The 13521-nt window shown below is 35.7% G+C and overlaps 2 protein-coding genes across 2 annotated transcripts; one reads left to right on the top strand and one right to left on the bottom strand.

The window, feature by feature from the left end:
- The first annotated feature begins 1298 nt into the window (after positions 1-1298).
- LOC114515625 lies at positions 1299-3103 on the top strand. The gene is made up of 2 exons (XM_028534915.1): positions 1299-1914; positions 2074-3103. Exons 1-2 carry the CDS (start codon positions 1338-1340, stop codon positions 3057-3059), a joined length of 1563 nt encoding a protein of 520 aa, XP_028390716.1. The 5' UTR covers positions 1299-1337; the 3' UTR covers positions 3060-3103.
- Positions 3104-3385: 282 nt separating this feature from the next.
- Positions 3386-6900, bottom strand: LOC114515624. The gene is made up of 4 exons (XM_028534914.1): positions 6376-6900; positions 5435-5833; positions 5084-5133; positions 3386-4779 (listed from the first exon to the last, which is right to left on the bottom strand). Exons 1-4 carry the CDS (start codon positions 6898-6900, stop codon positions 3474-3476), a joined length of 2280 nt encoding a protein of 759 aa, XP_028390715.1. The 3' UTR covers positions 3386-3473.
- Positions 6901-13521: the final 6621 nt, after the last annotated feature.

Below are 13521 nucleotides of genomic sequence, written 5' to 3'. Positions count from 1 at the left end.
GAATATTCCATTAAAATTCTCTACTGAATATCCTATAGAATATTCTAAGGGATTTTGGAACCTATTCTATGGAACGTTCTACAACATGTTCTATAGCACCTTTAATAGAATATTCTATAACATATGCCATGTTTTATAGAATATTCAATAGAATATCCTTCAGAACATTCATTAGAATGTTCTATAGAATACTGGTATTCTATGGAACATTCTAACACATATTCTATGACATCCTATATGAAATGTTCCATAAAATATTTTCAATCTATGGAATATTCCATTAATGATCCCATTGAATATGTGATAAAATGTTCCATAGAATATGTATTCTATAGTATATTTTATAAGATAATCTATTAAATATGCTATTGGATGATAAATGGTATATTCAACATTTGTCCATGTTTCGACTTTGAAATATATCACTTTATAACAACATAATCAAAACTTCTTTCTGCCAAGAGTGAGACATACAAACAAATAAAATATTCCCAAATGTATGTAACAAATTTATTTATTTAGTTCAATTGATGCAAAGATTTAATGAAATGATGTACAGAATTTGCCTGTATTACACTGTATGTCTGATTTATATAATTAAATATATATCTGACAATTTCCAGCTATCTCATTTGTTACTGGCAAGTTTGTTGTTGGTGGAGATGCAGATGTTAAAAATGTCAAACCATGGGAGAAGTTCTACATTCCAAATGTGAAGACAGATAGGTTAACATACTACAACTCTATTACTGAAAATGTGTATAAATCTGCATACTCAAAGAAGCAGTCCTCTTTTCAAGCTTACTTAGAAGGACAACGAAAATTTCGCTGGGGCATTAAAGTGGAATTAGAAAATATCCAGAAAGTATTTGAGTCCTACCAACGAGGAGTGGTTCCAAAAGAGAATATAAACTTGGAAAGGTATCAATCTGCAGCCATACCAGCAGATGTAAAGGTAGAAGATGTTAGCAAGTGTCAAAGTATGCTTGTTAAAAAGGGACAAAACATCAAGATGCGATAGATACATATCAAGTGTCATATATGTATACCAAGATGCGGTATATACATACCAAGATTTAAATATATATATCAAGATTTAAATATATATATCAAGATTTATAAATATATATCAAGATTTAAATATATATATCAAGATTCATATATTTATATCAACACTTAACTATAATATCTAGATTCGTAAATTTATATCAAGATACGTTATTTTCATTTTATATCAAGATTTATATATGCTTTAATGAAGTACTCCCTTGCCCGTTTAGTGTTACCGCTGACCAAATATTTATAAAAACTAAAAAGAGAAGGTGAACAAAAGTAGCATGGCGCATTTTGTCGACAATCTTGGACAGTTTTTCGAAGAGTTTTTAAGATGTGTGCGAGAAGGAATCACAGGACTAAGTGCAGAATATGAAGAAAATCGCGTGGACAGCCTGTTATGCCGCCTTAGCGAGTTTGAAAGAACCCTCGGGTTATTATCAAGTCGTGTTGCCACTCTTGGGGTTGGTGGCAGATCACCTGATCAGTTATTGGAAGATTTGGAACGGCTCATAACTTCTGTGCGTCTTCTAAAAACAAGGTATCAAGCCAGACATGCCGAATCAGTGGCGTCTCCTGATATGGAAGCAATACACCTGCCACAACACGGCTGTTCTACTCAGCATTTAGGGCATGCTTGTCGGCCAAGACTTGCCGTTGACAAAACTGTTGTTCAACAACTGCGTGAAGAATCAATGAAATGGGTGGACATTGCAAAAATTATTGGAATTTCATCCAAAACATTGACTCGCCGACGCAGGGAATTTGATATGCCTATTGGTGCTGATGCATATACATGTATTGAAGATGGCGAATTAGATGAGCATGTTCGAGGAATTTTAAGAATAAATCCTGAAGCAGGTATATTCTGTGACTACACACGTAAAAATCTCACATCTTTTACGTGTTGTATATGGTATATTGCATATGATTTCCACATGGGAGGTTCACTTTTCAGGAAAAAAAAAATACTGTTACAACTGTTACATCTTCTTACCATATTTTCCTTATTATTTTTAGGACTTGGTTTAGTTGAAGGAGGACTCAGAGCAAAAAAATTAATGATTCAGCAGAAACGTGTACGGGAATCTATTGCTAGAGTTAACCCAGTTATCTCAGCAGTCAGAAGACACAATTTCAAGATTGTCAGGCGAAAATATTCTGTACCTTGTCCAAATGCCCTCTGGCATATTGATGGTGATCATAAATTAATTGAACCTTACAGAATTGTCATTCATGGTGGCATCGATGGGTTCTCTCGGCTAATTGTATTTCTAAGGGCTTCTACAAATAACAAGGCTATTACTGTTCTTGAACTGTTTCAAGAAGCTGTTCGTCGTTACAACATACCATCCCGTGTTCGTTCAGATCAGGGCTTGGAGAATGTTGAGGTTGCTAAGTTTATGTTACGTGAAAGAGGCCTAAACAGAGGTAGTATAATAACTGGCAAGTCAGTTCACAATCAAAGAATAGAACGTTTGTGGAGGGAGGTCAATCGGACTGTAGTAAGCAAGTTTAAGAACGTATTCATGTACCTAGAAACAAGTGGATTATTTAATCCCTTGAGTGAAATTCACCTATTTTGTCTGCAGTATGTGTACCTGCCAGAAATTAACAACTCATTAGAAGAACTCACGAGAGAGTGGAACTATCATGGCCTTACTACTGAGAGCAAAAAAACGCCCAGGCAATTGTGGATTGCTGGAATGTTGTCCAATAGTGCCACCAATTACAGGGCTGTTGGAGATGTTTTAGGAGATGTTCAGCCAGATATGTCTGACTATGGAATAGATGAGGAAGGTGACATACCAGAACTTCAAACTTCCAACAATGTGGTTGTTCCAGAATCTTCTATAGAAAACACTGAAGAAGTGGATACTGATTTGCAACATATCCTTGAGGCAGCAAATGGCGATGAATATTGCATTCAAAAATACCTTTCGGTTCTTGATTATATGGAACATCTTTATGGTAATCAAGAAAATGAATTTGAAAACAATGTTTAGCTAAACTTTGGATAAATTTTATTTGGGTAAAGCTTTGCACAATATAATATAATTAACATGGCTCTTTTAGTTTTTTCAGGAGGGTAATAATTAGGGGATGTCTAAATGATCCTGCTTATTCAAGATTTTAAAACAAAGCATGAAATGATGACGAAAAACAAGTTTTTCACTTTTTAATTTGAGCACAATTCTCCTGGAGTCCATGTTCTTGCAGTTTTTCCGCTGAAATTGTTTCAGAAACTTTATCTGTGTATCTAAACCGATTAACAAATCTGAACATCTAAAGATATTTTATGCTATAAAAATAGTCTTCTGACGTGTATAAAATGTCGCAAAAGTTAATAAACTTTAAACTAAGCCGTTACTGTTTACGTAGTGATTAATAATGTGGAACAACCGAATCCACAACAACTTTCATGCACAACCAAACCCACGAGCGTTTTTCAAACCAAACAGCATTGCATTCTTGAAGCTTTCGTAATCAACATGCACAACAGGCAGCTTAAGGATACACGCGCACGTGTTAGCTTTGGGGAACTTGGATAGCTTTCCATCCTTTTCAGGTTCGTGCAAAAAATGAAGTTCACCGATTAAGCCTTGAGCAGGAAGAATTTTACAACCAGATGCAAAAAACAAAACCTCCGATAAGCTTATTTGCGTTTGATCTTCTTCTGCGTCTTGTAGAAAATCGTTCCAATGCGAGAGGATAAGACTTTCGGCATTTCTTCTATTTGAACCTTCTTCGGAAAGCACCAATTTGAAGATAGACTGTACTGTCGTAACGGTTAGAGGTTGAGATCTGTAACAGAATACTTCTCTGAACAACTTTGGGTATTTCAACATGGCTTCTAGTACACCTAAGGTTTTCAACCCCTCCTTGAAACTTGAGTATGCTGGTTGGCTTCTCCCCAACACATACCAGTTGATAGTGCGCTGAACTACCTTCTCAACGTCGGCCTTGCTTCTGATCATTTGAAATGTGCCAGCCATATCAAATACGGTATCTAACTTTTCATCATCAATTATTCGCCGAGCGTCATCTACTACAGAAGCTTGTAATAACTTTCCAAGCGATGCTCGTAATTCAACATCAGGAATATCATCAAGTGTTGCACTTAGGTTAAGCGTTCCCGTTGCATTTATTACCGCATCATAGCATGCACTTGATAGACAATTGGCACCGGGACCACCATGTACCAACGACATCGCGAAGATTTGCCCGGTCATGAAGTACTCTCGTTCTTCCAAGCAGATTGCGTTCAATGAAAGGAACTTCGTCGTTGTTTCTCCGAAGAAAAGTCGCGAATTAACCAGCCATTCTGTAATTAGGGTGAAGAATTCCCTTGCTGGCCCTCCCAGGTCTACCGCGCCTTCTGACCGGCCAATATCGTCCGTAAACTTTACGGAAAGCTTATTTTCAGGACTAAATGACTTCCTATTAAGCGCTCTTTTCGTTCCCTCCCATATATGATTTCGACTTAGGTTAAACATCGAGACTTGATCATAAGAGGTTGCTTTTCCAAGATCTGTCAGTACTTCTTTTAATGTAATGCTCTCTTCAATGTTGTCGTCAATGTCATCGGCATTAGTCTCCACTATATCTTTCAAAACGAGAGGATCATCGTCAAGCACGTCGGAATTTATTTCGTCGAAAAGCAAGGTGGCGTAAATTTCATCCAAATCACAGGCAGTCTTATCAGATGGTTTATTGCCTGCTTGGCTACAATAATCGTAAAGAGAAAAGAATCCGTAAATTATATGATAGATCACATAGAAAACGAATACTTTCTTAAGTCCAGAATTATTTTGGCTAAATTCGTAATTAATTATGTAATGAATTTCATATCCTCTCTGAAACATAGAAATTCACAATCTTCTGTAATGATGTGTTTAAGATGCATGGTTAATTGAAGGAAGTGAAACTGTTATACTTATATTATATGATATGTTGAATAATCGGTTGTCTAGTTTTAGTCTTAACTTTAAATCTTATGCCAGTACATGTTGCTTCACCCTGCACATACCTAACTGTAGGTGAAGAGGTACTATTGGAAGTGCCAATTACATCACAATCCTAGGTAAATAAAGATCACAACATAAGGCATTGCTATTGGGACCTTCCAACACAATAATCACTTTGGTCACAATGGTTTAAGGGACATTCCAAATACAAATTAACAAATTATGTACAGTAGTTTAAAAAGTACTTATATACGTTAAGAATTAGTATCAATGAAACAGTTAAAGCTCAATATGAATTTTATGCTGTGAAAGTAACTTCATAAATGAAACTTACACTGTGTTTGCATGCATTTATCATACTAAATACATTGTTATTACATAAGTTATTTATATTTTGCCACAAAAAAACTTACAATGGTGATTTCATCTCCAGCAACATGCCTTTCTTCTGCATTGAAGTGTACACACTTTCTTTTCTCACTTACACTTAGAGTTGACTGTTTGGATCTTTTTATTCCAGAAAACTGGCTACGACTACTAGAGATTTGACTACTGGTAGCTTCATCTTCCATTCCAGTCTCAGATGCTCCATCTGACTCAAGCATTTCATCAAGTGCCCACACCTTCAACATTGTGCATGCCCGTATATAAATAGGCCCTTGCTTGCACATGCTGTAGATATTTTCTCCTGAAGGCTCCTTATTGGCATATAGATTTAAGGGGCAAATATTTTGGCCAATGCTTTTTACATATTCAAAGGCAACAAATTCACCCTGTTCATCCACTAATTTTTGCACAAAAGCACCACCAATCTACAAGAACAAATTAAGATAGTAACATATGGAAAAGAATTAAAGTAAAGAACAAATTAACATATGGGAAAGAATTAAAGTAAAATGAAATAAGACAAAGGAATGGATGTAGTACTAGTAAGACATGATGTTGCAATGTGATTTATTTTAATATTAGAACAAGAATACAAGAACTTCAGCAAAAAGACAATGGAGAAACTGATAAAAATATTGTATGACTATGAATCTATGTTTCATGCTCTTGGGCTATTACACTTAACACCACCACCCCCCTGGTCGAGGACCTCGATTTCCAAAGGGTAAATAAGTCATATTTTCTAGATAGGTAATCAACAAAAAAGGTTGTTTCCAGAAGGATTAAAGTATGGAAAAGCTTTTCAAGAGGGGTTAAAGATTCTTCCAGGGGTAGAATCTTAGTTTTTTTTGCATTCCAGAGGGGTAAAAATCCTGAAAACACGAGGTCCTCGACGGGGGGGGGCAGTTTATATAATAAATGTAATAGCCCAATTTGTATGACAATTTCATTGATTAAACAAAAATACCTTCAGCCGTAGTTGGTTCTCATTCCATGATTTATCTAAGGGAAATCCATCAACAATCAGGCCAAGCTCTTGAAGTTTCCGCTTATGCTCATAGCGAGGGACTTGCGTGTAGGTCGGATATGGGAGCAAAATTAACTCCTTCCTAATATTAACTGCCTCTTTGGCCTTTGTAGACTTTGTAGTCTTTACTTTGCCTTTTCCCTTTCCTCTCGTTACCCCACTGTGTCCGTAATTGACCTGTGGATTGAATCTAGGCCTCGTGTTCGTAAAAGTTCTAATGTCTGCTTTCGGCAGTTGCGGTCTTTGCTCACTTCCACGGCGTGGTAAACTATTAAATCTTTGCGCAAGTTCGTCTTCAACTGAGGCATTTGTAGAACGATTCTCCGGACTCGGCCTTTCTTCACTTACTGACTGCACTGAGTCATAAACTCTTCTAACAATTTCTGTTAGAGTTGACTCATTTAGTTCTACGGTATTATCTAAATTACCAGATGGGTTTGCAGAAGATGATTGCCTGCCCGCCATATTTACATACACGCGCACGAGACAGTATTTTGACAGTATTTCACTGGTTCACGTTGAACATATATTTGGTCAGCGGTGACACTGAGCGGGCTATGGAGTACTTCATTAAAGCATATATGAATCTTGATATATATATTTAAATCTTGATATATATATTCAAATCTTGATATATATATTTAAATCTTGATATATATATTTAAATCTTGATATATATATTTAAATCTTGATATATATATTTAAATCTTGATATATATATTTAAATCTTGATATATATATTTAAATCTTGATATATATATTTAAATCTTGATATAAATATATGAATCTTGATATATATATTTAAATTTTGATGTATATATATTTAAATCTTGATATATATATTTAAATCTTGATATATATATTTAAATCTTGGTATGTATATACCGCATCTTGGTATACATATATGACACTTGATATGTATCTATCGCATCTTGATGTTTTGTCCCTTTTTAACAAGCATATCAAAGAGCATGGAAACATATGGAAGGAACTTTGTTTTCTGTGAGAAACATGAAGGAAAAGTTAATGGGTCGAAGAAAGGAGTTGTTGGATGTAAACATGTCTCCAAAAGTTTGGGCAAATGATGAAATAGGTTTCATAGACACTTCTGTCGAACAACTAACACCCATTTTGAATAATGTTGAGAGTCTTGTTAACAATCTACAATTTTTGCTCTCTCAATTGAGAAAAAGATTTGATGCTACTTCGGTTTTAGAATCTGAGAAAAGAAGAAGTGCCAGAAGGCAGAAAGAACAACGTAGCAAAGTTGCGAAGAAAAAAAGGATGAGGGCAGCTATTGCACCTAAAAAATCTAACAATTATCATGATAGTGAGTCGAGTGACTCTGACTGATTTTTATGTACTGGATTGACAATTTGACAGTTGACATGCTTTTTATACATAAGTCTTTAATAATTGAAATAGTTGTGCGCAAAAATTACATTGAAATTTTCTTACCCAACCCTTCACATGTTCTGTTTTTCATTTACCCAACCTTTTACTTGCTAAAAATTTTGTTTACCCAACCCTTTTCTCTTCGGTGCCACCCCCCACCATAAATAATGACCGGTCCCTAAGGTTTCGCCTCGCATTTTTGTCGGATCTCGGATCTTTAGCCACAAAATTTCAAATTACGTCAATCGTATTCGCGCTGTATTCAAGATGGCCGCTTACAACGAGCGAGTTTAGCATCAATTTCAATTACAAATTAGCATCAATTTCAACTTGAAATAAAGGACAAAAAGTTCAATTTTACAAAGAACTTTGGAACGGGAACATTTGGCTCGCGCAAACTGCTGTTTATTTGGATGCTTTTCTCTGTGGCTCTTGCTGCAAATATAAATACTGTTACGGGTATTGATATTAAACATTGATAATACTGTCATCTCGGCAGCATTTGGCTTGCGCAAACTGTCGTTTATTTGGATGCTTTTCTGTATTACTCTTGCTGCAAATAATACTGTTAAGGATATTGATAATACTGTCACTTGGCTCGCACAAACTGCTGTTTATTTGGATGCTTTTCTCTGTGGCTCTTGCTGCAAATAATACTGTTACGGGTATTGATATTAAACATTGATAATACTGTCATCTCGGCAGCATTTGGCTTGCGCAAACTGCCGTTTATTTGGATGCTTTTCTCTATTACTTTTGCAAATAATACTGTTAAGGATATTGATAATACTGTCACTGTCATGGTGTAGCCTAACAAGACCGCAAGAGTGTAAGACCGAAATACAACCACAGTGATCATCATTAATCACTACGTGTGAAATTTAAACTTTGTTACTGTGGCTCCAATGACTGGAATATTACAGGTTTACAAGTCGAGTCTGTTACTGTGGCTGCAATGACTGGAATAATACAGGTTTACAAGTCTGACACCTCTTTCAACTTTTCAAGGTCAAGATACCATATTAAATGAAACACAATACTCACTGTCAATAGTGCAAGGGCTGCAAAGGGGCCCTGTTAGGGGGGGGGGGCTTGTGATGTCGGCTGTCGGCTGTACATATCTCATTTTGTCATGTTCTTGATCATGAAAATTAGTATCCTCTCCGGCTTCGGGGCGGTGAACATCTCCCAGTAAACCTATCCATCCCATCCCTAATTCCAATGACACTCAAAATAATATATTTGCCCAATCACCTCTACCACTGTCAAAATGTGTTAGTATAGGTAATAGCATGGTTTCGAGTGCAATTACGGATAAACAAGCACATGTGAGTATTTTAAAGACTGATTTCTAGTCTTTAAAATACTCACTGTACATCTTTAACTATATTTGCATCAGAAACCAAAAGATGATCTACAGTCTGGTCTGCGCATCGGTTCTGCTTATAATAAAAGCGAGACTCTTAATATAAACATTGCCCAAATTTCGCATCTTTTGAACTTCTTCAGAATTAAAACTCTGGTTTATATTCATTTACAAGCATAGCAAACCAGAACAGTGTAAGATATTCAGTTAGTATATCATATTTTACAAATACAGCAGTTCGAAATGTAAACAAAGCATTTGTTTACTTCCCGGACTGAAAAATATAGATGAAAAAATTTGCACTCTTACCTTCGCTACTTAAGCATTGTCTTTTTTATGATATGCTCGTTGCATTCTCAACTTATTAATTTCCTCCAAAACTTTCAAAACAAAATGTGAAAAATTCAGATATTCGTTCCCAGGCTCTGTTGACTGTTCTAGTTCTGCTCCCAGTCCCAGTTGCAATTTGCATAGGTAATTGCACTCCTTTTTAGCCAATCAGCACACAGGCGGCCCAATCGCGGGTAGAGTGGTTTCCTAAAACTATAGATATAGTAATACTATATGTACAATATATTAAACATTATATAATTCTGTCTGTGATGTATATATTTCAAATATAATTTATCTACATGTACTTTGGGTGTTCTCATTTTATTCCTGCTGTGTTCCGTCGAAACTCACGCTCTGTAGTGGTAGGTACATGTAGATAAATTATATTTGAAATATATACATCACAGACAGAATTATATAATGTTTAATATATTGTACATATAGTATTACTACATCTATATAGTATTAGTAAACCACTCTACCCGCGATTGGGCCGCCTGTGATCAGCAACCAGAAATTTTTGCACCATATTATCAGTTACGAAAAGCCTATATCATTAATACCCCAGCGACTAAACGCTCCACGGAGTGTCTTGTTGAATATAAATTGTTAATTTCAATAAAACACATTTCAGGAAAATGTTAATTAGCCCCCCGGATTTTGGACAAGCACACTCTGTTTATTTATTTTTAACTAATCAGATTTGTTCCTCAAACCGCGTTTAATGTCACATATGTTCACTGCATGACGTCACTGAACCACAACGGAACTGGACTAACTTTTATTATGACCTATGTCTGCAGGGGGTCGCGCGTGAGACATGAAATGCTCGTCATTCTCGCGCGATTGGCTATGACCAAAGAAAGCTGGTATAAAGATTGAGACTACTTCAGGGTTGACGAGTGTGTTAAGGAAGTATTACACACCTTGGCTGTTTTGATGATAACATTAATATCTAACATTGGTTCTAGATTAATAGTTTTAAATTAGTCTTAAAATACCGTTTTCACAATATAACTTTGTAATTTGTAATCCATGGCCATAACATATGCGAACTTTACATCAACCCGACTAAGACTACGACGAAGACATTTCACTCGACCTAGCCCAAAGAATCCAATGATTGACGACACATATTTAAGGTTATTATTTTAAGGTTTATTATTTTTGCATGATTTAAATCCGATTTACTTTTCAATAAGGTTTACCTCAAAAGGAAAAAATTCCATTTAAGCACTATAATCTTTAAATGCACCCATAAAGTACAAATCTAAATTTCCGTATCAATATCTTTTCTGAAGAATATTAAGTTCACAATTTCGAATTCCGGGAAGTCTGAGCCCCGCTAATAAGATTTCAAGGAGAGCCCCAATCCCTAAATTCCCATACTCTACGCTTATTAAGGCACATGCATTTACTACTTGTAGATCGTATAAATTATTATTTCTCTGTTTGAAAAGTTAGTTTTGTACCTGGTGTTCTATAGCATTGAAACCGATCACATTTCACCGGGTTTACATGCACGGAAAGCAAGTAAATGAACAACTACTCCTTAAAGAGGCCGAGACCTCGACAAGTCGAAGGGCTTGTAATTGTGGAGGTGTTGCACTTTGGAACGATCTGGACACTTTAAGGTGGCTCAACAGGAAAAAATAGGTATTTTCGATAGCTCAAATGACAATGAAAGATTTAACCAGATGCAACCATTTTTTTTGAGAAGAAGTGTTTATTCCGTAACATTATCCTCACAAAAAATTGTTAACAGTAGATGAAAGAGACATGATTTATAACTTTGACACTCAACCCATATTTTGACGACACCAAAGATTAAGGTATTACAAGTTATAATCATGAATATAATTATTAGCTATGCAGATAACTAGAATTATCCAGATAGGGCAAAGCAGTCATATTTTTTTCCACCTGCCAAATGTTTCATTTTTTTTCCTGTTTAGCCACCTTAATAGATTAGATAGATAGATAGATAGATAGATAGTTTAATAAAATACCTATCTTGCAGAAAAATACTGAATTGATTAGGTTTACAGGAATTAAAAAACTAAAAGTAACTTTATACTACCTATTTACAATAAAATTCATTATAGCAACTAGATGTGACATTAATAAAGCAGTTATTGAAGCGGTCCGTATTACACTTTGGAACCGTAAATTTCCTAATGCTCCTTAAAGGTAAACCCGTATTCGTATTAAAAGGTAAATATTTAAAAAGTTTATCTTTAGTATTGCCAGAAATCTTTAGTAGAAGGTCATCGCAAAGATTGTCCCGATGGGATGACAACCATTCCAAACTCGATAAATCAAGGGCAACTTCGTATGGTGTATCAAAACCGTGAATAATCCTCATTGCTCGTTTTTGAACACGTTCCAAAGACTCCTTTAATTTTTCTTGTAAGTTAAAGTTAAAAACCTCGCAAGCATATGTTAAAACAGGGCGGATGCACGTGACATAGAAATTTACTAAGTCTTTGGTGTGGACTTTTGCTTGCTTCAGCTGTGATAGAAAATAAAGGCGCTTAGACGCCTTTTTGCAAACTTTTTCAACATGTTGGTTCCATTTAAGATTACTTTGAATAGTCACCCCCAGGATCTGGAAAGAGTCTACGACTTCGACAGTAGTGTCGCCCAGCTGCAGGTCGGCAAAATCAGACGGAGACTGCTTAAAGGATATTCGCAATTCCTTGGTCTTTTTTGGTTGAATTTGAAATTTGTTCTCACTTGACCAATTAGATATTTCATCAACAATAGCTTGTGCAGAGCTTTGCCCAGATTTGCTCACAACTTCAAAGGAGGTTGTATCATCAACATAGATCGCATTACCATTTGATGATTTAATCTCTAAATCGTTAATTATCACCAGAAAGAGCCATGGTCCCAGTTTAGAACCTTGAGGAACGCCAGCGGGAACATTATCTCAAGTTGAGAAAATATCATTCTCCAGTTTGACTCTTTGCTTACGATCACTTAGGAAGTCATGGATCCAATTTAAAATGAAAGGATTGATTTCATAGCTTTTCAATTTACACATCAGTAAGTTGTGATCGATTAAATCAAACGCTTTTTTGTAATCCATTAAGATTACTTTTACTTTTGAACCCATGACATCAGTTGCTTCCAGCTAATGGTGAATCAGGTATATCAGAGCGTGTGTAGTCGATGAATGCGGAACACAGTATGGTCGGATCAAATTTTCTTCAAGACGGCAAGTTTCACATGCTCTTGCACGACAAACTCTTCAGCGATTTTCGATAAAGTAGGCGTGAGAGAAATCGGCCTCAAATCTTTGTTAAAATCTTCAATGGTCTGGTTTTTTGGTAGGGGGATGACATCAGCCTTTTTCCATATAGTAGGTAATACTTGTTTTTGGAAGGACGAATTAATTAGATAACATACTGGTTCAGCAAGTAGATGACTAAAGGATTTTAGGAACCAATTTGGAATGTCGTCAGGGCCAGATGCTTTGGACACTTTAATTTCCCTTAGTTTTCTTTCAACCGTTTCGATGGTAACTTGGGGAACTCGATGATTAGTCACCGCAATTTTTCCACTTGAGGATAGTTCCGAGTAGCTTTGCAAAGAATCCAGAAACGTTGAATTTATATCGTTGGCCAATTTTGTTTTGGAGTTAATTGACGGCAATTCCATTTTCAGAAGTTTATTAACGATGCTCGCATTCGATTTTGACATACCGCAAATCTTCTTACAGGTCGACCACCATTTCTTGGGATCGATATGTTTCAAATTTTCAACCTTGTTCTTATAAAATTTTGATTTAATTATCTTCCTTTCCCGGTTTACTCTATTCCAATAAAACTTAAAGAGCAAGATGTTGTTTTCTTTCAAAACCATTTGACGATTATGAATTAGCTCTTTAAAATGAGGGGTCATCCAAGGGGCATCATTAACGTGCAATTTAACCAATTTTGAGGGCATCATTGAGTTCAAACCGATCTTAACGATATCATTGAAATAAT

Source organism: Dendronephthya gigantea, unplaced genomic scaffold (assembly GCF_004324835.1).
Source record: "Dendronephthya gigantea isolate DGI-Jeju-01 unplaced genomic scaffold, DenGig_1.0 000004F, whole genome shotgun sequence".
NCBI lineage: Eukaryota > Metazoa > Cnidaria > Anthozoa > Malacalcyonacea > Nephtheidae > Dendronephthya > Dendronephthya gigantea.
The sequence above is the reverse complement of the archived record's forward strand: the minus strand, read 5'-3'. Positions and strand labels throughout refer to the sequence as shown.